Source organism: Oreochromis niloticus, linkage group LG22 (assembly GCF_001858045.2).
Source record: "Oreochromis niloticus isolate F11D_XX linkage group LG22, O_niloticus_UMD_NMBU, whole genome shotgun sequence".
Lineage (NCBI taxonomy): Eukaryota > Metazoa > Chordata > Actinopteri > Cichliformes > Cichlidae > Oreochromis > Oreochromis niloticus.
Window position 1 is genome coordinate 35,810,166 of NC_031985.2, and position 27,465 is coordinate 35,837,630.

The 27,465-nt window shown below is 40.4% G+C and overlaps 1 protein-coding gene across 2 annotated transcripts; it reads left to right on the forward strand.

The window, feature by feature from the left end:
* The first annotated feature begins 232 nt into the window (after positions 1 to 232).
* top2b (DNA topoisomerase II beta) lies at positions 233 to 26,620 on the forward strand. Of its 2 annotated transcripts, none has more exons than XM_005459727.4 (36): positions 233 to 771; positions 3,631 to 3,786; positions 4,521 to 4,611; positions 7,589 to 7,652; positions 8,057 to 8,202; positions 8,295 to 8,392; positions 10,517 to 10,729; positions 11,204 to 11,377; positions 11,468 to 11,569; positions 11,661 to 11,798; positions 11,902 to 12,040; positions 12,798 to 12,955; positions 13,507 to 13,632; positions 13,718 to 13,828; positions 13,964 to 14,069; positions 14,182 to 14,291; positions 14,415 to 14,507; positions 14,664 to 14,778; positions 14,969 to 15,090; positions 15,592 to 15,740; positions 15,854 to 16,085; positions 17,703 to 17,837; positions 17,946 to 18,146; positions 18,237 to 18,432; positions 18,521 to 18,612; positions 18,727 to 18,882; positions 19,010 to 19,093; positions 19,355 to 19,549; positions 19,734 to 19,860; positions 20,523 to 20,687; positions 21,273 to 21,492; positions 21,816 to 21,898; positions 22,531 to 22,626; positions 22,808 to 22,936; positions 23,021 to 23,106; positions 25,646 to 26,620. In XM_005459727.4, the coding sequence occupies exons 1-36, from the start codon at positions 730 to 732 to the stop codon at positions 25,802 to 25,804; spliced, it is 4,809 nt and encodes a 1,602-aa protein (XP_005459784.1). In that variant the 5' UTR covers positions 233 to 729; the 3' UTR covers positions 25,805 to 26,620. The 2 variants fall into 2 exon arrangements, with proteins under 2 accessions (XP_005459784.1, XP_003455293.1); XM_003455245.5 differs by having other exon boundaries at positions 234 to 771; positions 22,805 to 22,936.
* The last annotated feature ends 845 nt before the right edge of the window (positions 26,621 to 27,465 follow it).

The window sequence follows — 27,465 nt, forward strand, 5'->3', positions numbered from 1 at the left end:
GTCGCTCTCGTGGTAAGATTTAAATTAAAGAAAACACGTGAGGGCGCGTGGTAATCCTGAAGTAACGGTAAAACAACGTATTCGTAGCACTAACAATATTACGCTGCCTGCTGTGACGAAGCTCGAGCGGACTTTTGCCGCCATCTTGTGTTGAAAAAAAGAGGAAGGGTTACAATAAGTTGACCTGTCCTATTGGTTGAAATGCCGGTGCGTTTGAAAAGCTTACACCTGATTGGTCGGCATATCTACGAGACGGTTCGGCGTATATCTTGCAGATGGCGGAGCCGGACAGCGGTAGCTGCGGTTAGCTAATACTGGCTTTATGTGTAAATGCAAAGTGTTTAATTAAATCAATTTTCAGAGCGTTTCAGATAAACTGCGCTTTTATTATGTTTCATTTTCACGTGAAATTGTAAACATATTTAATGCGTGACTTTTGTACAGTATTTATTTGAAAGCCTGTAGCCGGTTAGCATCTTTGTTGGAAGTTTAGGCCTACTGTGCCAGCGCTTGTCGATTTTAACAATAGCTGCGATACTCTCCCATCGTCTGCCTGTTTCGTTGCATTTTTAAGAGTTATCTTTTAAACGACCCAAAAAAGACATGGGACATAGACTGGTTTGGGTGTGTTTTAGCAAGTAAGACATTTTGTTATGTAGACGGACTTTGACTTGGACGGGAATTGAAGACGTTTTGCGAGCTAGAAAAAAATAACAATCACAAAGGAAGATGTCCAACGGCGCTACAGGAAGCGGGGCTCTGGCTTGGATGGTAAGTTTGTTTAGCACAGGAGTAACGAACTTGGCTTTAAAAAAAAAAAAATTAAAAAGTAATTGCGCTATCGCAAGACTTTAAAATGTTGTTTCAACCCAAGGGCAGCGCGAACCTGGACTATTGCCTCTCGGTGGCTTTTTAAATTTCATCGCCAGCCGGTGTATTTATTCTGCTGGCTATTCATACATCTATTAAGGATGAGCCATCTACAGTCTGCATTTAAATTCTAACTCGGCTACAAAGCAGTGAACTGGGTTGAGTCTTGTAGACGCGAAGGGCCGGGAGGTCAAACCCGACATTCATCTTTTTCTATTTCTGCCTTGATGGTTCCTTGTTTACGTCTTCAAGCGAAAGTTGGAAGAAGCGTCTCGTCGAGACTGGTTTACATGACTGTTGTCTGGTTACTGTAATGACCACTATATGTACCGCTAATACGTGATGAAAAATGCAGTAGGAGGTGTATTGAAAATGAACAGGAATCACAAGTGCGAGCCAGCACAGCACTTCACACTATAGTTGTACGGTGATTCAGACCGCTCTCTGCCCTTCGTCAGTCTGACCCATTCACACCAACCGTCTGGTGTGCAGTTGCATATAAACTTCTCTGCAGCGTCAACATTGTTTTAATATCCGACTTTTGCTGTATGAGTACTGAGTAATACTGTAGTTACAGATTTGAACTAAAGTACATGTTTAAAATGCAGATGTTTACATGCGCTTCAAAAATCTTGTATAACAGCAGTTACCTGCTGTTGGTACGAATAATTAGCAACTTTAAGTACTGCATTGACAGGTGACTGTAATGAATGCTTTTCAAATACAGGTCTGTGTGACACACTGTTTACATTCAGTAGCATTAGCCTTACTATACGAGTATATTTTACTAGTAGGCTGAACTTGAATCTTAGCATTTATCAAAGTGATCAGTGGTTTTAACTGTTGTTTAAGCCTGCTGAATTTATTAATGTGTTAAAATAAGGTGAATACATTTTTTTTCTGAGATCAGCCTCCCATATAATCAATTAATATATATTAAAGCGTATATAATAATATAATGATAGTTATATTTTATCACTTCATGACCAAAAAATATAGATTATGAACTACAGACAGGAATTAAACATTTGTCTTTTTGTTGTTTATTCTCAATAATTTACCACTACTATGAAAAAGTCTTGAGAACGTAACAGAAAACTTACAACTAAAACTTGGCTAATTGCTATTTTAATGCAATCTGTTACTAACAGTCTGTCATTAAAGCACATCATTTGTTCTTAGTTTGCTTGCACCAACAAGGTGTTTAGCAAAGAGATTTTTAACAAAACATTTTGCATATCTCGGTGTATTGTGCAGGGTGAGCTTAAACATTTTAGTAAATTGGTGGAGAAAATAAATATCTCCGGAAGCCTCATCAGAAATGCTCTCAGTGGAATGGTGGTTGTTAAGTAGAGGTTAAGATTATATCATATTATTTCAAGAAAATTAGAAATAATATTGCTGATGCTATGGAAAAATTCACTGAAGTTGTTTTATTGATGTTTGCAGTTTGCAAAAAGAAACATAAGTGTGCGGCAATGAGTGGCATTATAGTGCAGTCGAACTGACGAAGCATAATTCAAATATAAGCACAAATTAGATAGTTTAAGTGTTGTTTTTCCCAGAATTTTAAGTGAGAGTACAAAAAAAACAGTTTAACACTTTAGTTTAACAGTAAGTTAAACTTACTTCATAAATCATCAGGAATCTGCATAAAATTGTCACATTATGAAAAGTATTTTCTAGCTGAACTGTTGCTCAAAGCACTTTACACAACTTGCCTCATTCACAAGAGCACTATTTCTACTATAAGTGCTTTCTGTCTAACTTTCACACTCCAATGGATGCATCAGAGAGCAACTTGGGTTAGTAACTTGCCCAAGGATATGTGGCGTACATACTGGAACAGCCAGGAATCGAACCACCAACCTTCATGAGCTACGGCCACCCTGAAGCTCATGCCAAGGTTGGAGCTTTTTAACCAGCAGCTTAAAGCTGCTTTTTCCACTATATAACTGCACCAATAATTTCCATCCACTATTTACTTATCTTGTCATACGGAGTGCAACTAGCGATTACACAGCAATACTAGGCAGAGCCATTTGTTTACATTTGAGTCACAGCTGCTGATATTTCCTCTTTTATAGCCTGGTTGTAGTCAAAGGTGTTTTTGCCTTTAGGGCTGGAACATGTCTGTTGGTTCCTCGATCACTGAGAACAATTTTCTTGCATATTTTGAAAAGCGTCGTGCTTTGCTGGAGGCTGTTGAAGTAGCTCTCTTTTTAGGTACTAATGCTTTTATTGTGTGTGCTTGTGTTGGTATTTACTGACGAAGAGCCTATTGATCCCAAAGAAGAGGTTTGGAAAGTCCTTCAACAGCCCTGGAGAATGATTCCTGAGGAATGCTTCAAGAAATTAAAAGAAAACTTAAGAGACTTAAGGCTGTGTTGAAGAATAAAGGAGATCATGCCAAATATTTCTAACTTGTTAGAATAGAAGAAAAACTTATAATTGCCTGATTATACTGTGCTATTCCATCTATGTTTCCAGATGTTTCAGTAGTTTTGCTGCACCTGTTTTCAATCTCTCTAGTAAAACATAAAGAGATGAAAGGTGACTCAAGACGTTTGCACAGTAATATTTGTTCACTAAAAGTTAAAGCTGGTATTTTTCACAACTTTCAAACTGAAAATATGACAATGTCATTTGGAATAAAGATGGTGGATTAAAGCCCCTGCCCTCCAGAAACAATGAAATTCAATTCTGTGTATGTCCTGGGTGTCTCATACAGCAATAAATGAACTCACTACTGTCTAACAGGAGGCTGCGAATGGCAGAGGGGATGCTGGAAAAATGGAAGGGGCCAAGAAAGGTTCCAAGTTATCTGTGGAGCGAGTGTACCAGAAGAAGACCCAGCTAGAGCACATCCTCCTCCGTCCAGACACGTACATCGGTTCAGTTGAGCCAATCACCCAGGTGGGTCCCAAGAAACTGCCTTCTGCTGGTGGCTACAGAACTACTTGCAGTACAACTTCACTGGCATTTTACAAAGAGGGCTTCAAGCTTATTTTTGTGTGTTTTATTTTTTTCTTTAAATTAACTGCTAAAATGATTCTGTCTTCAGGTGAAGATCTGTTTGGCTATAGTAGCACATTAATGGTTCCCTGTAAGTGTGTCGTAAGGAGCTGCCTTAACCCTGCTCACAGTAAAAGTCCTTTGGTTTTGAACTGCCTCCCATCTTTACTGTTGTGTGTTGTACAGAGCCCATTGTCCATTGGCTGTGTCATTTAGGAAATGTACAGTAGGTAGTGTGACAAGTTATCTGTATTTTGCAGATTATGTACCAAAATGTTTGCCCAGTTCAGAAGAGTTAATTGACTAGTTAACACCAGTCCCCTCTCATTATCTTCCAAGACACTCGTGGTGCCCAGTGAAATAATACATACAAACATCTGTCCACCTGTATAGCTATAGTTTAAACTATTCACATTTTAATTAAAGGAATAATCAGTAACTGAATCGATAATTGAAAACTTGTTTTAATGGCCGAATTTTAATTCAGAGTTCTATATCTTCTGTTACTTCCTGAGACTCTCCTGATGAATATAACCTCGACATTCCTTAAGCTTACCCCTTCAGTCTAGTGCTATCAGCAGAATTTGATTATTGTCATTATTTTTAACGTGTTTTGTTTTTTGCAACTCTTCCAGCAAATGTGGGTTTTTGATGAAGACATAGGAATGAACCAGAGAGAAATCACCTATGTTCCTGGACTGTATAAAATCTTTGATGAAATTCTTGGTAAGTGATTCCAAACTGTTCACTAATAAGTGTGTGGAAAAATGTTTCTCCCCCCGATTAAAGTTTCAAATTGTTTAAGAAAACTTGTTAATGTGTGACTTGAAATTTGGATTATTTAGTTAAAAGATGTGTGTGCAGCTGGGCTGTCGTCATCTGGGCACATATATGATCTGTTGTTCAGTTTAAGAAAACAGGAATAAATCCTGAATATGTGTATGAAACATTTCAACATTTGTCTTTTACACACTAAATGAGGCATTATCATCATAATATTGTTATTATTCACTGAGTCAGGGTGTTGTTAGCACTGTTCAGCAGCACTGATAGGCATATGGACTTGATGTGTACAGCATTTCTATGTAAGCCTATTTATGAGCTATGCAAAGTCAGATGTGTTTGAGGTAGCACGCACTTTATTTGGAGACACAGTCAGTTAGCATCCACTGGCTTAATAAAGGATAATAAAGCAGGCTGCATGTAATATATTAGTCTCTCAGACAGATGTAGTGTAATACTGTGTGCAAAGTGCAGCAGTGTATGAGCTTTGAGATGATGCCACCCAAACACAGGGAGGGTTGTTGGTGATGGTTTTCCTGCATACTTGGCCCTCTTAGTCTGCAGGTTTCTATTTGAATAATGACAGTGCTCCATTGTCTGGATATTAATGCTGTGGCAGTGTAATTATATAGGAGGCAAAGAACTGAAATATGTATTTCTAAAGTAGCAGTTTTAGCAAAATGGTTTGTAGACCAAACGAGGTACAGATTCTGCTTTAACTGTAATTTCATCCAAATATGATATATGTTATTTTTCAGTTTAGTGTAGTAATGAAATGATTGAGGTTACAAAAGTTTCATTATTGTTTCATAATACAAACAAAGATCTACAATTGTCCTATTGCAGTATGTCCTGCTATACTGTGAGTTATAGTCACACACAGGAAAATATCTGAAGATATAAAATTGAGCACTATTTTGGTACTTCTTGACACATTATAGAGCAAGCAGAAAATGGCAACAATCCCTATTTGATGACAAATGTACGGTTATGCAAGGCATAAAATTCTCTATCATTTTGCTGTTATTTCTGCTAGGGCTGCTCAATTAATCGAATTTTAATCTAGATTACGATCTGGGCGTTCAGCGATCATTAAAAATGACCGAGCCGATTATTAGCACCTCCCTCGTGCTTTACTCTCGCGCTGCTCCGTGTGGCAAATCGAGCGCACCTCTCTGCGTTTCGAACACGCGTCACAACAATTAAGAGGACCCGAGGGAAGCTCGGAAAGCTCGGAAAGCTAAGCAGAAGTTATTTGTAGAGGAGAGGATAATGGCTGCTGAAGAAAGAATGCCGCTGGTTGAAAAGAGGTAAAACGACTTCAGTGGTGTGGAAACATTATGGGTTCACGCAGTCAGACGTGGATCAAGTAGACATAGTGTGGAAACTTTGCTACGGTGTCGTAGCTGCACCACAGAGCAACACTACAAATTTATCAGTCATTTGAAGACCGCTCACAAAGTGACATACGTTTGATGCAATTGTGCATTGTGTGGCTACACAGCTTGCCTTGATGTTTGGTTATTTGTATGCATAAATATTATGCAGTATTTTGAAGTTCACTAAACATATATGTTTACATTTTTCATTTATTTTTTATATTGCAAACATTTGCACTGTAATCAGTATTTGCACACTATTTTATATTATTTTTTGACATCTTTAAAGTCATTATTCAATACATTGTTATTGTTAAATAAATATCGTCAAATAATCGAGATCTCAATTTCAGTGAAAATAATCGTGATTATCATTTTTGCCATAATCAAGCAGCCCTAATTTGTGCTCATCATTGTTGCTGTATACGTGGTTGTATACATACACTATGTATACATGAAGCAAAGGGAGCCTTTTTGTTTTTTTTGTTTTTTTTGTTTTTTTTTTAGTAAAATAGACATATTTTATTAACAAAAGTGTTTGTCTGAGCATTGGCTCAGTAATAATGTGACTGTGCTGTTTATTGTGATCTTTTGGATTCATATGATATTGTTTGACAACAGTAGTAGTTGTTTAGAGCTGTGCGTTCCATCAGGGCGAGCAAACCACTACTAGTTTATAGCCTAGCAGAGGGATTTACATTGAAAAGCTGGAGGAGTCGTGGGATTTGATATTATTCATGGATTTGAAAGTCTTATGCCAATATGACCACTTCGTACGATTAAAATATATATAAACAGGTGTTCATTCACAGGATAACGGACAGTGATAAAGACTTTATAATAAAATGTGCGACAATCACATCAGTTCAGGGATGGGATACATTTAGGCTCACAGACTATGTAGAACAGTGCAGAGGCTTCCAAAATTCCAAGATAACCATACCAGAGGTGTGCTTACACAACGTGTTTTTAATATTTGGTAAGGTGTGTAACTCTTGTATGAAATATTGTACTGCAAAAGAGATTAAACTGATTAAACTTGTGAAATACCTCCCAAATAAAAAAAACCCTGCTAAATGGGAGAGGCTAAACCTGAACTCATTTATTTTCATAATGGAGGGTTTTGTTCATCCCAAACTGGATGTAACAGTGGACAGAGGCTTCCACAACAAACAACTAAAAACAATGTGAAAATGTGCTCCACTCAGAAGCTTTGGCAGTGCCACCACTGCTTAAACAAAATGTGTATTTATTTGTCAATAGAAAGTTTTCGAAACCTATGAAATCCTTCTGATTGGTCTTTATCATATCATAGAAACATGAAACACAACAAACAAAGTTTATAATGCCTCTGTCAAAGGTTTTGACCATGGCCCATTACTGAAAATCATCCCAAAATAGGTTTTTGAGATCAATTCTGAACACAAGCGTAAATCTTGCTGAAATAAAAGAAACTACCAATCATAAGCTGTGGTAATGGACGGCTGCTTGGATACTTTTGTTCTTTTAACTTTGTGTTTCGATGCTTTGCTCGTTGACAGTCAATGCAGCTGACAACAAACAAAGGGACAAGAACATGACTGCCATCAAGATCACCATTGACCCGTGAGTACATTAAAAATAATGTAGCTGATCTTATGAAGCATGTATTTTTCTTTGAGCCAGTTTAAACAAGCTGCCTCCAGGGTCCTCCTACAATTTATATCCAAGGCAGAGAAACTGGTTATGGGTCACTTTGTGGGGAAGCTGAAAATGTTTTTTTGTATAAACCCACTCTGGAAGGTTTACATATGAGTGTGGAATAATACATTTCACTTGTAAAAGATAAAAGGATTCACACTCCTTTAGTGCCAATGTTGAAACAATGTTTTTGCAGCCCTTATTACAAGAAAGAAATACCACAGGTTTATCACAGGCAGTGAAAAGTGTAATACATTTCCCTGATGATGAGGTCAACCCTGTGTCCACATTTATCCTGTATTTAATCTTTTTATACTGATTTTTTTTAGTGAATCCAACACGATTTCCATTTGGAACAATGGTAAAGGAATACCTGTGGTGGAGCATAAAGATGAAAAGATGTACGTCCCAGCTCTCATTTTTGGCCACCTGCTCACCTCCAGCAATTATGATGACGAGGAAAAGAAGGTCACAGGTGAATGCAGCAAGTTTGACATCACTCAGTTGTTATTGTGAATGCAGAAAAGTTGCTGAAAGCAGCATTGCTGACTGTTTGATTGGTTTCAGGTGGAAGGAATGGCTATGGTGCTAAACTGTGCAATATCTTTAGCACAAAGTTCACAGTGGAAACAGCATGTAAGGAGTACAGACACAGTTTCAAACAGGTGAGATAACTACAAACTTGCTTACTGTTACTTTCTCACAGCAGCACTTTTCATGCTTTGTTACTACACATATACATATTACTAATGTATATCCGGTTTCTGGGGTTTCGTAGTAACCCTGTTGCATGTCTCATTACATTATCATTTCTCATTCTTTTGGTATGATTTCACGAGTTGGTTTTGCAGATTTCTGTTGTTTTTTTTAACAAGTTCTGAAAATCAAAAGAATTCGTAAATTAGCAACAGATAGACATGGCCCCAATTTTATAAATCTATATATTTCTGAAGGTACTATTCACAGTTGTTCAGAAGCACTGAGTCAATTCTCTTTCCAGCTCACGTGCCAAAACTTTATTCGGGATGTTTCTGCTCCACTACCAGTTACAGTGTTTATAAGGAAAAGACTCATTGGTAGGATTTGTGGTGATTTTATCCAAGAGATATGCACTAAACTGAGAGGAACGGAGCCAGTAATGAGTAGAGGATGTTCTGCCTATCCCTAGTTAAAAACCCCGTATGTGTTGTGTGTTTATTTTGATGTTAATAAGTATTTCCAGTTCTGAACAAGTCTACCCCCCAGATGAAAAACACATTAGAAATACACTTTTTTTTCAGAACTTTATTAAGCAACAGTATACAGAGAATATATGCAAATTGGAACATAATTAACATATGCCAGGGGTGTAATATAAAAAGTTACATTCAAATAATTTATAATTAGTACAAATAGTAATTGTTTTTAGAGCCTTTTTATTAAGTGATCCACCAATCAATTTTATGGAAGATTTAAATTTAAAATTAGGCTTTTGGCTAGTGTATTTGCATTTGTGGAAATAAAATTTAGCTAAGATAGATTAGAAATACACTAAAGGTGTAAAGGTAACTGTTAATTACATAAGCAGATATTATGTTTACAAACATCAGAAGCAAAGGGAGAACGAACTTTGAGATGTTTAAAACAAGGAAGTTTATTTATCAAAATCATTAATCAATCTGACATAACACTATTCACTATTTCAGAAAGAAAGTTCAACTTCAGTTCAACTTGTTCTTCATGTTTTTGGCCACCAGATGCCACCAAAGAGGACCGTATTAAAAAGCTTTGAGTATTCAACCCCGTTTTTAATACAAGCTTCAGAAAGTTTCAGTTAGCCTCATCGCTGGATGACTCCAGGTCTTCCTGTAGCTCTCCACAGGTGCTCCTCAGCTCTTGGACAACTCTTCTGATAATTCTTTATATTCCTCTGTCTGAAGTCTTGTGGGGAGTGCCTGGCTGTGGATAGTTTATGGTGAAATGAGGATCTTTCCACTTCCAGATTATGGCCCCAACAGTGCTCACTGGAACTTTCAGTAGTTTAGAAACTCCTCGGCAACCAATGCCATCAGTAGGTTTTGCAACAATAAGGTTGTGAAGGTCTTAATTGGTTTTACCCATCATGAGATGTTTCTTGTGTTACATGTTGGTAATGAGACACGTTTTTATAGGCCATCAGTTGGGACTGAACCAGCTGATATTAATCTGCAGGACTGCTTTCTAATTAGTGACAGATTTCTGCTGGTGTCATGACTGTCCATGCCTTTTTGCACCTCCCTTTCTTCATGTGTTCAATACCCTTTTCCATGTTTCATTTCTTCTTATTACACACAACTTAATTTAAGGACATCTGTGGTTACATGTGTGGATTGGATGGATCGTTACAGACATCTAGTGAGAATTTCATTTCAGTAGCACTACATATATATAGAAATCTATTTAGGTAGAAAATTTGTATGTGCTTCAGTTCTTTTTGCCACAAGGTCACAGTCTTCCTTGTTTATAGACTAATCCCTCAAATCTGCCTTGGTGCCACTTGTCCACTGAAATCAGAGCTGTTTTCATGGGATTGTGACAAGTGGTCACAATCATATGAAGTCTTTTGGGTGAGAGGTGAAACATCTTTACAAACATAAAGAAGTCCACTTGTCTGGGTTTACAAGCACAGTTATTAAGACACCAAATGTTTTAACATTAAGATTTTCAGGTTCATTCAATACAGCAAAGGGGGTCCAAGTTTAAGACTCCTGCACATGACCATGTCTAAATACCAGGTATGTGTATGTTGTCATGTGCTTCATCCTCCTCAGACGTGGCAGAACAACATGACCAAAACCTCCGAGCCCAAGATTAAGTTTTTTGATGGAGATGACTTCACCTCTGTGACATTCCAGCCGGACCTGTCCAAGTTTAAGATGGAGAAACTGGACAAAGATATTGTAGCGCTTCTTACCCGCAGAGCATATGATGTAGCCGGCTCCTGCAGGGGAGTTAAAGTGTCTCTGAATGGCAAAAAATTACCTGTAAGTCTCCATCTCATTCTATATTTTCCCTTATCCTGCCACACTAGCTAACCATAAAGTAGTCATTTGTTGTGTTTGTGTGTAACTGTAACTTTTCACTGTACACGTTTGCATAAATATAGCAAAAACTGTACCATTGAGCGTAAACATCAACGCTGAGCACTGAAGGTGAATTTCGAATGGAGTTAATGGATTAATTCGAGTTTTGAGTTAATGGGATGATAATGGGTGTGAATGTTTCCATTTAAAGACCACGGATGTATCAGACTCTGATCTTCACATCACGCCAGTTTGGATTGTTTAAATTAGAACTGTTATTTTTGGAGTATAAGAACTTTATAGCCTCCCCAGTACATGGTTCTTGTGTCATGGCTACTTCTACCAAAGTTTGCTTGAAGCAAAATAAAAATAACTTAATTGCCGTGTTGAATATCACATTATATGTTCAATAACCCATTCTCTCTTTCACTGAAGGTTAACGGGTTCCGCAGCTATGTGGACCTGTATGTGAAGGACAAACTAGATGAGACGGGCGTGGCCCTGAAGGTGGTGCATGAAACGGTGAACGATCGCTGGGAGGTTTGCCTCACCATGAGTGAGAAAGGATTCCAACAAATCAGCTTTGTTAACAGCATTGCCACCACAAAGGTATCTGGATATGAGTAGTAAGTTGCAGAAGTGTAAATGGCAGTCATAAGTAAAGAAAGTTCTTTTAAAGCTGAGACATGTACGTTTTAGGGTGGCAGGCACATTGACTATGTGGTGGACCAGATTGTAGCCAAACTTATTGAGGTGGTGAAAAAGAAGAACAAGGCAGGAGTGTCAGTTAAACCCTTCCAGGTGACGTCACTGGGGTTCTTATTTATACATTGGTTTCAATTTACAGCTTCATGTTGAAAAACATTTAATCTTTCTGGCATTTGTACTTCAGGTGAAAAACCACATCTGGGTGTTTGTGAACGCACTGATTGAGAATCCATCGTTTGACTCCCAGACGAAGGAGAACATGACACTCCAGACCAAGAGCTTTGGGTCCAAGTGCCTTCTGTCAGACAAGTTTATCAGGGCTGTAAGGACATTTCTCACTTCTCAAGCCTTCACCATTGTTTGTACTTAATCTTTTCTCATGTAAAGTAGCTGGACTTCAAAGAAAAAATGTTTGTCACCTACAGGCAACCAACTGTGGGATTGTGGAGAGTATACTCAACTGGGTGAAGTTCAAAGCTCAGACACAGCTGAATAAAAAGTGTTCATCTGTGAAGCACAGCAAGATCAAAGGCATCCCGAAGCTAGATGATGCCAATGATGCCGGTATGTAACTAGTTTCATTATTTATTAAAGTCTAAAATAAGGAATGTCCACAACCAACTACCTCTTAATGAAATCTTACAGAAGACAGTTGCATGGTGTACTGTTGGGTCTGATTGGGTCATAGTGATGTCATTTTCACAGTTTTCCTCAGACAGGTTTACTGTATAGTGTAGACACTATACAGTAAACCTGCTAAAAATATGCACTTCAGGTGGACTACAGGCAGAGAGAGAAGTACAATAATACATGAAAAAATATTTTAAAAATATTAGTCTATTATTAGACTAATTCTCAGTTAAAAAGAATTTGCAATGTCCGACTGTGTGTCGTGGAGGTTCATCGCTTGTGGCTCTGCTGTTGTGTTATTGAGACCCAGATTGCGTTCACGCACAGTAACAACTAAATTTAAAAAAAAGAAAAAAAAGAATTGAATTGAATTGAAAACCATGTAATGGTAGCTGTGGGAAGGTGCCAAGTCCTCCTGGAAAAAGAAATTAACATCTGTTTACAGCATCATGACCTATGAACCATAATCATCAAAATGAAAAGTGTGTCAGACGTGTAATAAATATAAAATTTTAGCCTTCTGAATTAAGTTTGTGTTTTTCTGAGTTTCCTCGTAGTCTTGGACCAGGGTTCTTTTGCACATTATGCTATGGAACCACTAATTTGTTATATCTACAGGAAAAACTTCACAGTCAACATGAAGCTGCACACTGCAGCTAACTTAGTAATCCTCTTCATATCTCCATCTCAGGGGGCAAACACTCCTCTGAATGCACACTTATCCTTACTGAGGGAGACTCGGCAAAGTCTCTGGCTGTCTCTGGACTGGGAGTCATTGGTCGGGATCGTTATGGAGTATTCCCGCTGAGAGGCAAGATCCTGAATGTGCGAGAGGCAACACATAAGCAGGTACGAGCCTGAGCAATAATGACATTTCACTTGTAGGAAACAAAAGCAGGTGAAACAGATTAATGCAACAAAACAAATGCCAATTCACGTGATAATAGGACATTGACCCGTTCTGTGTTTTTGTCCATTTGCTCATCGTTTCTTTGTTTTCTATTTTTATTTATTTATTTAGTGGCGATAAATTGTTGTCAGTTATATTCAGATATATCCAGTTTCTTTCTTTTTTTTTATAATTGGAGAGGACCTCTTTGTGGATGGAGCAGAGACTGTCCTAAAAATGGGATCAAATAGTTGTGGATGAATCAGACAAACATCTAAACCATTGTTTAGATGGTTTAGACCATGTTGTTGTTGTTGTTTAAACAACGCCACAAACAAACAAAGAAGACATTCAGTCATTAACAGTTAATGACCTGTAAACTTCTCACATCTGTTCTGATTTATTTCTACTGAACTGTGAAGATTAAAAGGAGCTGAAATCTGTGTGGACCTTATTATCACTGGCAGTAGTCGGCTTCTGATGAATGCTGTTTCATCCGTGTTGTCACCAGATCATGGAAAACGCCGAGATTAACAACATCATTAAGATCGTCGGGCTCCAATACAAGAAGAGTTACGACGACCCAGAGTCGCTGAGGACCCTGCGCTACGGCAAGATCATGATCATGACAGATCAGGTGACCGGCCTCACAGACACCCACGGCTCTGGTAGGACTCACAGCTGCTCAGAAAATAGTAGTAACTCTTCTCCTCGTGCACCAGGATCAAGACGGCTCCCATATCAAAGGTCTGCTTATCAACTTCTTCCATCACAACTGGCCGTCCCTGCTGAAACACACGTTCTTGGAGGAGTTCATCACACCCATTGTCAAAGTAAGGGAGGCACACCATTACTATTTTATTAAACCGATCAAGCAGCTTGAAACTATATGCAGGGTGATGTTTGTGTCTTGGACGTGGTCGGTAGAGTGTAAAGTGAACATTACCCTGAGGATTATTTATTTCCAGGCTACTAAGAACAAACAAGAGCTGGCCTTCTACAGCATTCCAGAGTTTGACGAGTGGAAGAAACACACGGAAAATTATAAAACCTGGCATATAAAGTACTACAAAGGTTTGTCGTTTCAATATTGTTAGAAACTATTTTAGAGCGACTTTTGAAATCACAAGTTTTTGTTTGAAAAATTGTTCATTATTTGCCATAAAAGACCTGTTTTTTGTTGCAGGTTTGGGTACAAGTACAAGCAAAGAAGCAAAGGAATACTTTGCTGACATGGAGAAACACCGGATCACATTCAGATACACTGGTGCCGAGGACGATGCTGCCATCACTCTGGTGAGCACGCTGTACTGCTGCTAGGACAAACGGACCATGAAAACTCCAGGAGAAAGCAGCCAGTAATTATAGCATACGTTTGTGCGTGCTCAGGGTCTGTTCAATATGCTTACTTTGATTCAGGCCTTCAGTAAGAAGAAGACGGACGATAGGAAGGAGTGGCTCACTAACTTCATGGAAGACAGACGTCAGAGAAGGATGCACGGCCTGCCAGAGGTTTGTATGGAAGAAGCTTTTATTTGTGTGCTCCTCTCACTGACTTTACACAGAATCATGCTAACTCAGCAATATTTGATTTGGATGAAATGGAGAAAAACATAGATGAGTTATTTCTCTTTTCTCTCCCTCCCCTCATCTCCCCCCACCACCCAGCAATACCTCTATGGAACTCATGCCCGGCACCTCTCCTACAACGACTTCATCAACAAAGAGCTGATTTTGTTCTCCAATTCTGACAATGAGAGATCTATCCCGTCTTTGGTTGATGGTTTGTACACTTCTTCCATCTTTTAACTTTTTGGGGTTTTTAGCTAAGTTTTCTTTTTCACAGTGAAAGCATCTCTAACATACCAACAAACATATAACCTCAGTATTTTGTAAATGTATGCGAGGTATAATCAGCTCTGGATATTTCAACTTTGTAAATGTTGATGATGGTGTTTGTGTGTTGCTTTTAGGTTTAAAGCCAGGTCAGAGAAAAGTGTTGTTTACCTGCTTAAAGAGGAATGACAAGAGGGAAGTGAAGGTCGCTCAGCTGGCTGGTTCAGTAGCAGAGATGTCTGCCTACCATCATGGAGAGGTACAGTCAAATCATTAAGAATGTTATGAACCATCGTACGCAGCACAGCGTGAGATTTCTGTCCACGTATCTGTGAGTTTCTAACTTTAAACCGATACCTGGGGAAATACTCGATGCTCCTCACCGATTTCAACACCACAGGAGGATGCTGACCCCATCCTAAAACAGCAGAATGGCTAAGAGGAAAATGTGTTCATTTTCAACAAACTTCTCATTTTTAATAGAATTTTAATGGAAGATGGTTTTTTTTTTAGTCTTTATTAAAGTGTTTTAAATAAAGTGTTTTATTTATTGTACAGTTTACACAGATACAATACAGTAAAATATATTTTAAAACCTACAAACAAAAAAATGATACACGGGAATATCTGAAAGCACAAAGCATATTATTAACAACTGAAACTTTTTAACCTTTAAAGATTTACCCTGAGACTTTAACACTGCCTCCTTCTGACTACCCAAATCCACTTTAATCTATTTTTCTTTCATTCGTACTTCTAGCAAGCTCTCATGATGACCATAGTGAACTTGGCGCAGAACTTTGTGGGCAGCAACAACGTGAACATCCTGCAGCCGCTGGGTCAGTTTGGTACTCGCATCAATGGAGGAAAAGATGCAGCCAGTCCTCGTTACATCTTCACCATGCTCAGGTACAAATGAGTCCTGCATGTCTTTTAATTCAAATTTGTTTTTTAAAAAAGGCTTTCTCATCTGAGACATTTCGACTGCATAATTTTCATAAATGTTGTCCAATTTCCCACAGTCCTCTTGCCAAGCTGTTGTTTCCAGCAGTGGATTCCAACCTACTAAAGTTTCTGTATGACGATAACCAGAAGGTGGAGCCAGAATGGTACATTCCCATTATTCCAATGGTGCTAGTGAATGGTGCCGAGGGCATTGGGACAGGCTGGGCCTGCAAGATTCCCAACTATGACCCCCGAGAGATTGTCAACAATATAAACAGAATGCTCAACCATCAGGACCCACTGCCAATGGTAAACACTGAGAGAAATAAAAGCACGCTAAGTACGGAGACAGATGAAAGTATATTTTAAAGATAAAACTACAGCATATCTTCTGTATCTCTAAGCATTTTTCTATATGTGCAAAGTTTAAATTGCCTTGTGGAATCTTGACAAAAGAAATTGACAAGGTGATAAGTTATAGTGTAAAGTGCTTGTTCGCTCTACCTCTTAACTGTTTACCTATTCAGTAAAACGTGCCATGTCTTAACTGATTGTAGAGTGGTTAAAGGTAGGCCAAAAGCAGCTTGACGTTTCTATAGCTAGTTTCCTGTCAGCCTCCCAAACAGGATCACAGGAGTGTCCACAGGGCATGTGCAGAAAGTGACACAGAGTGCCCCCCCCCCAGCCTGTTAACTGTTGTCAGCGGGGCGCACACGTGCTCATTCTGTGTCTAGAGGGTGACTCACAGGTAGCTGAAAGATGGACCCAGTGAGTAAAAGCCTGGGTAGCTACGAGAGGGCATCAAGTTATAGGATGGATGCAGAGAGTCAGAGATGTGAACAAACAGTCCTCATCAGCACGCTGTGCTTCCAGTGTTGGGAAGGTTACTTTTAAAATGTATTCCATTACAGAATACTGAATACATGCCCCAAAATGTATTCTGTAACGTATTCCGTTACGTTACTCAATGAGAGTAACGTATTCTGAATACTTTGGATTACTTAATATATTATCGTGCTGTTTACAACTACGTGAATGTACTATTGCTGTGATTTATTACTGTTACTGAAGGTCCGCGGCTCCGAACCGTAGTAAAGGGACCTCTGGCTAATACGGTGGGTTCTGTGTCGGGCTGGTAGCCGAAAACTAGCTTTACTTTGTTGTCTGGGTCAACTTTGCTTGCCAGAGACAGAGAGAGGCGTTGAAAGGCTGCTCCAACGGAACTTATTTTTTCTGGAGGAAAACACGAACACAGTGTACAGTCGAGTCTTAATAGCTTACTTACAAATGGGCTCGTCAGGCACTCTTCTTGGCTGCAGTGGTTATTATTATACTTACATGCTTCCAGCTCCCGTTTTTGCTCCGTGACAGCTCGGACTTTTCCTTTCTCTCCCTCCCTCGCTCACAGACACATAACGTGTATGGCAGTCCGTTCTCCCTGCAGCACGGACTACACTGCCCATGAGGCTACATTCTTTAGGGCCATGCCTGTAGCATTCTGCCTTTTAGCTTAGCACAACAACAACAACAACAACAAAAAAGCGCTCTCTCACCCAGGAAACACGCAGAGAGAGAGCGTCACCCTGTAACCATGGCAACCGTAACGCTGCCGCCTGGAACAACATTACGTAGCTGTCAAACAAACCCAAACACTCCTGACCCGCGACAATATGAAACAGGGAAGTACCGCCGTGTAATCCATTTATTTCAACAAAGTAACTGTATTCTGAATACCACCTTTTTAAACGGTAACTGTAACGGAATACAGTTACTCATATTTTGTATTCTAAATACGTAACGGCGGTACATGTATTCCGTTACTCCCCAACACTGTGTGCTTCTGATTTCCACAAACTGCTGTGGTTTGTTGCTTCAAGTGTAGATAAAAGCTTTAACCTCCCTGTCCTTATTTCCTTCTACCCACAGCTTCCTAGCTACAAAAACTTCAAAGGGGTTATCCATGAACTGGGTCAGAACCAGTATCTGGTCAGTGGAGAGGTGTCAGTCATAGACAAGAACACCATCGAGATCACAGAGCTTCCTGTTCGGACTTGGACACAGGTAAAGTCCAGGTTGTTTGCTCGAGAGTGTAAAGAGTCATTGATAAGACAAAAATGATCTGGAATATATTTTTATGTCCGTCTGTACGTTTAACCATTTTGTATGCAGGCGTACAAGGAGTCTGTGCTGGAGCCCATGTTGCAGGGCACTGACAAGACGCCAGCTCTCATCAACGATTACAAGGAATACCATACAGATGCTACAGTCAAGTTTGTGGTTCGCATGTCCGAGGAGAAGCTGGCCCAAGCAGAGGCAGCTGGCCTTCACAAAGTCTTTAAACTGCAGTCTAGTCTCACCTGCAACTCTATGGTAGATATTCCCCTTGGTTGATCTTGTTCTGCTTTAACCACAGCTGTTGTCTTGGAACTGTTTCATTTTTTTTAACTACATCATTCTCAGGTGTTGTTTGACCACATGGGCTGTCTGAAGAGGTACGATTCAGTCCAGGACATCCTGAAGGAGTTCTTTGAGCTCCGCCTGCACTATTGCAAACTGAGGAAGGACTGGTTACTGGGCAGCCTGGGCGCTGAAGCCGCCAAACTATCCAATCAAGCTCGCTTTGTGCTCGAGAAAATCGAAGGAAAAATTGTAATCGGTAGGAACACAGAAAATCCTCCAACACTCAGTGTCACACAGTATGGATTCCTTTTTTCTATCTCACCATTTGTTTTTAACCCAACCAGAAAACAAGTCCAAGCGTGAACTCATCCGCATGCTGGTGCAGAAAGGCTATGAATCTGATCCAGTTGCTGCCTGGACCAAGGCTCAGGAAAAGGTATCACAGAGCTTCTAGAAATATTCACACATTACAGGATTGGTACTGAACACAAACACTACAGGGAGGATCTCCTTCACCACACGATTTATTTTCCATGTTTTTATCCGGCAGTCTCAAGAAGAGGATTACAAGGATGGGAACGAGAGTGACAGTTCAGTGGACTCGGGGTCCACATCAGGCCCAAACTTCAACTATATCCTCAACATGCCTCTGTGGTGCCTGACCAAAGAGAAGGTGGACGAACTGCTTAAGCAGAGGGACCAAAAGGTATTCTATAGATGTCTTTACAGACTGACATCATGTTAATTTCAGTCTCATCAGTCATCCTTACATGTAAGAATATGTAGACTATAACATGTTGATTAACAGAGTGAATGTGTGTGTTTGTGTGCAGAGAGGAGAGCTGAATGACCTGCAGAAAAAGTCTCCAGAGGATCTGTGGAAGGAGGACTTGACAGTGTTCATCGAGGAGCTGGATGTAAGTTTGTTTGTTGCCGTTTATTGTTTTCTAAAGACGCGCATCGTACGTGCCGAGCTGAACAATACAGAGGAGAAAGCATTCACCTGAAATGTGTTTGTCTTGTGTTGTTTAGGTCAGTAGCTCCATAGAGATTGTAATGAAGAGAACTCTTGCAGCAACTGTCCTGTTTTTTTGTGCAGGCTACTTTTGTCCAGTGTTATTTTATTTGGTAATCTGCTACATTTAAACCATGACTCATCTTTATGTTCTGCCTCTCAGAATGTGGAAGCCCAGGAACGAGAGGAGCAGAGCTTAGGCAAGGCCATCAAACTGGTAAAGGGTAAAGTGGGCAAGCCCAAAGTGAAGAAGATGAACCTGGAGGAAACTATGCCTTCACCGTTTGGCCGAAGGGTGGAGCCTCCAACGCAAGCAATTAAATCTGATGCAGCCAAAAAACTGACCAAAAAGAAGAAGGTAACCTTTGTGTTTTGGCTTCAAAATTGATATAGATTTCATGACAGCATTACTGGAACACACAGTCACACAGGTGTTGTTCTCTTATAAAACCTAAAATACTTCCTAAGAAAAACAAATATGAGACTAAAACACTTTTATGTCCAAATAAAGGGAATAAAGGTTTGTTGCATTCTCCTCTCAGGGTGACTCAGACCCAGCACTGAAACTGGAGTTTGATGACGATGGTTTGGGTGGCGAGGGCGGAGGTGGAGAAAACATGGCAGCCAAACCGAAAGCTCCACGAGTGAAGAAGGAGAAGAAGGAGCCCGGTCAGTGCTTCATGCAGAAATCATTCAGTTACACAGTGGTTAAGTCAGTGTGCTGCAGTGAAAATGACAAATATTTCTCAGTTGCAAAGTTTGTTCAAATTGAGGTTTGTGAAAAGTTGTGGAATTGCACATCGTATAGAGGTAAATGCATGTATGTTTATCAGCTACTTTACATCATGCTGTGTGATTTGGCTGTGCATGGATGCTGTTAAACACTACACGTTTCATCCTTGATTGGTGATTTACTGCAGTTTAAAAAGCACATCGAGGAGCTTCACTGTATTATGTGAACACTCTAACACAGCGGTCCCCAACCTTTTTTGTGCCACAGACCGGTTTATGCCCGACAATATTTTCACGGACCGGCCTTTAAGGTGTCGCGGATAAATACAACAAAATAAAACCAGTACTGGTACCGAAAAAAAGAAGATTTATTCATAACACACGTGAAAAGACCCAGGAAAACAGAGTTAACGATAAAAACGATAACAAAATAACGCTGAAAACCGATAAAAACCCTGAAAACAATACATTTCACACCTGAGCCTCAGCTCTCGCGGCCCGGTACCAAACAACTCACGGACCGGTACCGGTCCGAGGCCCGGGGGTTGGGGACTGCTGCTCTAACAGACAGTCTGGTAATCTTGTTCACTCTTATACAGGAGCTCCTAAAGTGAGAAAACCTCCTGCACCCAAAGGTACAGGTACTCCTGCTAAAAAGGTAAAGAAGAGGAACCCATGGTCTGATGATGAGTCCAAGTCAGAGAGTGACCTAGAGGACAGTGAACCCATCATTCCCAGAGAGACCAAGTCCCAGAGAGCATCAGGTACGGTTACAGTCACTATGAACACTCACTGTCATCTCTCCGATCATCATCAGTGTTTAAACTGTCGTGTTCATGTTGTGTTCAGTGCACTACAGAGCGTAAATGCATTGTTAATGATGTCATATATTTGTCTTTCTGTCATTAGCGAAGGAAACAGTTTAGACACCAAGAAAGTCTAATGCAGCCTCTGGGTGGTTGATGGGATTTGTTTGTGTCAGAGCACAGAAAGAAAGTATTTATTAAATATGCATTTCACTGCACCAAATGTGCAAAATGAAAATTCTCATTTTCTTCACGTTTCACACTGTGCGTCATGCATTTTTTTCCTTTTGTTTCTCTTTTAAATCCATTCAGTCTTTGCTTTATTCCCCCGTCTGCATCAGGTGGTTGCTTAGTGTGACTGGTTAGCATTTCATTTCAATCCGAAGCAAGCTCCTTGATTTCAAACCACCCGGGGCTAAAAATATCTGCTCAGCTTTTGACAGGAGTCTGATGTAACTCGGCTAATTATTGTACATCAGAGTGGCATCAGAATCCCCGGCAGTTATAATGTGGTTTCACACAGACCCTGCTCTCATCTTTCAGCTTCCAAACCAAAATACACATTTGATTTCTCGGAGGAGGAGGATGAGGAAGAGGCAGATGAAGAGGAGAACGCAGACGACGAGCCTCCTTCTTCTCCAGTGAGGTCGTTCAAAGATGACTTTGCTTTCCCTGGTGCTAAGGACCGCTATAATGACCATAATGATGACAATGAAGATGATGACAACGATGAAGCATATACGTCACCCAAACAAAAAGCTGTGTAAGATTTAGGAATAGTTCACTACGTTCAATGATAATTTCAGCACCTGGATTTCCACCATTTGTGTTCTTGCACCCACCACCACCACACAAATGTCTGCTATTCATATCTTGTGGGGACGTCTAATTGACATGATGCTTTCCCTAGCCCCTTACCCTAAACCTAACCATGACCCAAATGTAACCCTGTCACTAAAACCACATTTTGAATCTCAAAAATGCCTTCAAAGGGTTGTTGGTCCCCACAAAGATATGAACACACACACAATCTTCTGACTTGCGCAGTATTTTACTTTTGAATATGTTTCTTCTCCCTCTCTGCAGTTCAGCGACTGCAGCTAAAAAGAAAGACACAGCCAGCATCTTCTCATCCAAGGTAGCTGCGTCTGAAAAGAGCAATGAAAGTGGTGAGTATCACTTGGAAGTCTGTGTCTTTAAGGAACATTTCAGACTGTGAAACAGGGGGGGGCTACAGCTTCAGATGATCACGCCTGTGGTATTGTTGTCAGTGAAGAACAGGAAACAGGCTACAGTTAACACAAGCTCACCATAATTGGACAATAGAAGATTGTAGGGGGGGAACGAAACATTGCCAGGTCTGATGAGCCTCGATTTCTTTGACACAATTTGAACTGCAGGGTCAGAATTTGATGTAAACAACACAAAACATCCAGCTAGCATCCGTGGTTCAGGGTGTTGGTGTTATGGTGTCACAATATATTTTCTTTGGGTCTCTTACTACGAGTTGAGGATCAACACAGGCCAACTGAGCATGTTTCTGACCAGTTTATCCCATCATCTTCTGGCGGATGCTTTCAGCAGGATAGCATGCTGTTACAAAGCTCCAGTGATTTCAGGACAACGAGTTCACTGTACTCAAATGTCCTCTATAGTCCCTCGGTCTCAGTCTAGTAGAGCTCCTGTTGGGAGGTTTTATTAAAAGAAGTCTGGGGCAGATTTGGGGATGATATACAAACAGCCTGATCTATCAGTGACCTACAGACACAACAGCAGCTGAATGCTTATGTTTTTGTTGTAGACGAAGCCAAGTCTGACAGCGACAATGACAACAGCCCAGTGTTCTCCACTTACTCCAGCAGCTCTGCATTTGACAAAGCATCGCCAGCAAAGAAAGGTCAGTATGTCCAGGAGAGAGCAGTCCACTCCTTACCACACAGTGACAGTCTGTTATGTTGTATCAAGATGCTGCTGATGCGTCAAAGCAAAGGCTCAAATGTGCCACAGTTAATGCTGATGCTTTAAGTGACTCATGCATGTGCAGCATTTGAAGACCAGGTGTTTGTTTTCTGTAGCAGCTAAGAAGCCATCTGATGCAGTTCCTAAACCTAAGAAACCACCAGCACCAAAAGCAAAAAAACCCGATAAATCCATTTGGGACTCTGACTCTGATACTGGCTCTAAGAAACCAGCACCAGCTCTTAAAGGTAAGGTACACGTGCACAAAAAGAAGAAGAAGAAATGTAAAAAAGTCACACTGCAGGTTGTGAGCTTTTGTTACCTTGTTGCAGGTAAAGGCCGGGGGAGGAAGAGGAAGGGCTCTGGCTCTGAGGATGAGTACAGCCCCATGAAGAAAACTGCAAAGCCTCCGGGGAGAGTAAGTGCATAGAGACGATATTTTACTGTGTGATTCTGGCAGGCGGGGCCACGCTGAACTGGTGACCTGTCCAGGTGGTACCCCACTTGTGTTTTTTACACCATCAGCCAACATGGACTACCAAGTTTGTGACTGTAGCAGCTTCAAATTGATACCAAAAAATCTCAGATGAATGTGAATCTAGGTGATCTCAACCTCAAGGTCAGAGGTCGTGTTTGCTGAAAACTTGTGAATGCAATAACTTGAAGACGAGGTAGCATAGGAGTTTCAAACTGACACCATAGGTGTTTCTACCAAAGATATCAGACAAGTTGAGAGCTCAGTGATGTCGACGTCAAGGTCAGAGGTCGTGGTTTCTCAGTCTCGTGAATTCGATAACTTGAGAAGAAGGTGATGTAAGATTTTGATACCGCAGGTGCATGAGAGGTACTGCTGGCCACTGCCAGTATTTATATATAGAAAAACCCTAGAAGGGATTTTAGTGTCCTCGGTGCTAAAAAGTCATCCAAGCACAGAAGCCTGAAGTTCTTGGCTAACACTGTGGGGAGGCTGTTTTATGCGAGTCCACCTTTGGACAGATCTGTTTAAAGTTAACACACATATACAGTGGCTGCAAAAGTATTCAGCCCCCTTGAACTTTTCCACATTTTGTCACATTACAGCCACAAACATGAATCAATGTTATTGGAATTCCAGGTGAAAGACCAATACAAAGTGGTGTACACGTGAGAAGTGGAACGAAAATCATACATGATTCCAAACATTTTTTACAAATAAATAACTGCAAAGTGGGGTGTGCGTAATTATTCAGCCCCCTGAGTCAATACTTTGTAGAACCACCTTTTGCTGCAGTTACAGCTGCCAGTCTTTTAGGGTATGTCTCTACCAGCTTTGCACATCTACAGACTGAAATCCTTGCCCATTCTTCTTTGCAGAACAGCTCCAGCTCAGTCAGATTAGATGGACAGCGTTTGTGAACAGCAGTTTTCAGATCTTGCCACAGATTCTGGATTGGATTTAGATCTGGACTTTGACTGGGCCATTCTAACACATGGATATGTTTTGTTTTAAACCGTTCCATTGTTGCCCTGGCTTTATGTTTAGGGTGGTTGTCCTGCTGGAAGGTGAACCTCCGCCCCAGTCTCAAGTCTTTTGCAGACTCCAAGAGGTTTTCTTCCAAGATTGCCCTGTATTTGGCTCCATCCATCTTCCCATCAACTCTGACCAGCTTCCCTGTCCCTGCTGAGGGACCCAGGAAAACAGAGTTAACGATAAAAACGATAACAAAATAACGCTGAAAACCGATAAAAACCCTGAAAACAATACATTTCACACCTGAGCCTCAACTCTCGCGGCCCGGTACCAAACAACTCATGGACCGGTAAGAGAAGCACCCCCAGAGCCTGATGCTGCCACCATCATATTTGACAGTGGGGATGGTGTGTTCAGAGTGATGTGCAGTGTTAGTTTCCCGCCACACATAGCCTTTTGCATTTTGGCCAAAAAGTTCCATTTTGGTCTCATCTGACCAGAGCACCTTCTTCCACATGTTTGCTGTGTCCCCCACATGGCTTGTGGCAAACTGCAAACGGGACTTCTTATGGTTTTCTGTTAACAATGGCTTTCTTCTTGCCACTCTTCCATAAAGGCCAACTTTGTGCAGTGCACGACTAACAGTTGTCCTATGGACAGATTCCCCCACCTGAGCTGTAGATCTCTGCAGCTCGTCCAGAGTCACCATGGGCCTCTTGGCTGCATTTCTGATCAGCGCTCTCCTTGTTCGGCCTGTGAGTTTAGGTGGACGGCCTTGTCTTGGTAGGTTTACAGTTGTGCCATACTCCTTCCATTTCTGAATGATGGCTTGAACAGTGCTCCGTGGGATGTTCAAGGCTTGGGAAATCTTTTTGTAGCCTAAGCCTGCTTTAAATTTCTCAGTAACTTTATCCCTGACCTGTCTGGTGTGTTCTTTGGACTTCATGGTGTTGTTGCTCCCAATATTCTCTGAGACAACCTCTGAGGCCGTCACAGAGCAGCTGTATTTGTACTGACATTAGATTACACACAGGTGCACTCTGTTTAGTCATTAGCACTCATCAGGCATCATGTCTATGGGCACCTGACTGCACTCAGACCAAAGGGGGCTGAATAATTACGCACACCCCACTTTGCAGTTATTTATTTGTAAAAAATGTTTGGAATCATGTATGATTTTCGTTCCACTTCTCACGTGTACACCACTTTGTGTTGGTCTTTCACCTGGAATTCCAATAACATTGATTCATGTTTGTGGCTGTAATGTGACAAAATGTGGAAAAGTTCAAGGGGGCCGAATACTTTTGCAAGTCACTGTACATCCAGGGTGGAATAAATGAGAACTGTCATTTGAGTGAATTCTATTATATTTCCTCTCTTCATTCATAACAAGTATAATGTAATCGCGTTATGGTTTTGCTTCTTTCATAAAGCGTCTGAGTCTCGTGTTGCTTAACGAGCATCATAGTGACGTGAATGATTAACTCAAGTGTTTCATTCTGTGCAGAAGCCTCAGAAACCTCCGTCAGACGACGAGGACGACAGCAACAGCATGAGCGGCCTGAGCGCTCCGACCCGCGACCGGCCAGGCCGCGCCAAAAAGGAGGTGAAGTACTTCAACGAGTCGGAGAATGAGGAAGAAGACGACAACGACATGTTTGATTAAAGTAGCCCGCCGTCACACAAACGCCACCTGTATAGAAATTTGCCCTTCCTCCTCCTCTTCCCCACAGACTTTTGTACATTTCCTGTTACATTTTTTTTCATTAATGGTGATGTTCAATGGTTTTTAATGTGTAGATGTTTTACACTTTTTATTATTATACATATACAGGTTTCTTTTTTATGCTCATTGAAACGTTCTGTATTTGTCTGAAGCAGCTTTTAGAAATTTAGAATGCAGTGCTTTAGCACATTTTAATTGTTAAAATAATATGTACCTTTTGGAACATGAAGTTGAAAGTAAATGCTGAAATGTCCCCGAGTCTGCTGGTTTCATTCTTTTATTACTGAGCCGCTGCTAAGACGACAAACTACTGATGTAATTACAGCTTCCATCAGTTTACACTGACGATAACAAATCTTACTGTCTGCTCATTTAAAATTCTTATTTAAAGTTGATGCTAATGTTACACAACCAACATACAGAGGGGGGAAAGCACTGGATACAATGTGTACCTAATACATACAGTTTTAGAGTCATTGTTGGGATACCCAGAGTATGAGGAGGCTCACACTGGCTGCAGCAACTGACTGTTAGACTAACTGTGGCAAAGGAAACTGTTTCCTCTATTAAATTCCTGTTTGTTTAATGTGCTGTCACATATGAAGGCGGCTAATCTGATTGTGTTTGGCTAACCTTTCAGAAGTAAACTAGAGAGGAGAGAGATGCTCTAGACATGCTTAACAATATAAAGTGCCCTAAGGTGACTGTTGTCATTTGGGGCTATATAAATAAGATTAAAACACTGAAAAATTGTCAGCAGTGTACACAGTTCAGTGTGGACTGGTTTATACAACAATGAGAGAACAGGAAAAGTATTAAATAATGTTTTATATTCAAGGCTTGGTGTTCATCTTCATCCTTCAAGCATCAGCACACACCAGTGTTTAAAATAAATATATTTTATTACTTTGCCAGGACAGTTCATGGTAAAGTTAAACAGCATAAAAGTAATGTTAATGTACAAAGACAATATTTACGATGGAAAATGGAAACGAATCAAAGCTTAAATCTCAAAACTCTCCCATAGTCGACTTCAGCCTGCAGCAGAGGCTGACTGGATAAATGTACAACAGATCCCACAGTAAACTGTGAGCATATCGTCTCATATTAACACAAATATACAAGACTGCTTATTGTCTATTTTCTGATGGGAAAAGGTGATTGGGAACTCGTCTGTCCTGGAGGCGTTCCTGGCAGACAAACACGGCAGACCTACTGTTATATGGCTGATGGTGAAGTTCACAGTCATGATTTCTGGCTCCTGATTAGCTTCATCTTGGGTTAGACTGATACTCGGGCACTTGTGGAGTTTTTAGACTCCTTTCTGGGTTTTATTTATTCACAACAAGAAAGTAAATCAGTAAATGTACTCTGTACATCTGTAAATCAGCTCCTCGTGACTGTAACCAATCGTAATCTATCAGATCACCAGTGACCCTCTCGTGGTCAGTGTACAGGTTGGATTGTATTCTAACCTCATGCAAAGTAAGTACACTTTCAGAAACCGATCTTCCAAATAAAGTCAAGGAGGAAACAAAAAAAAAAAAGTTAAAATAAATAAATTAGATGAAATTAAGGGATAGATCCCACCCCTAAGCCTC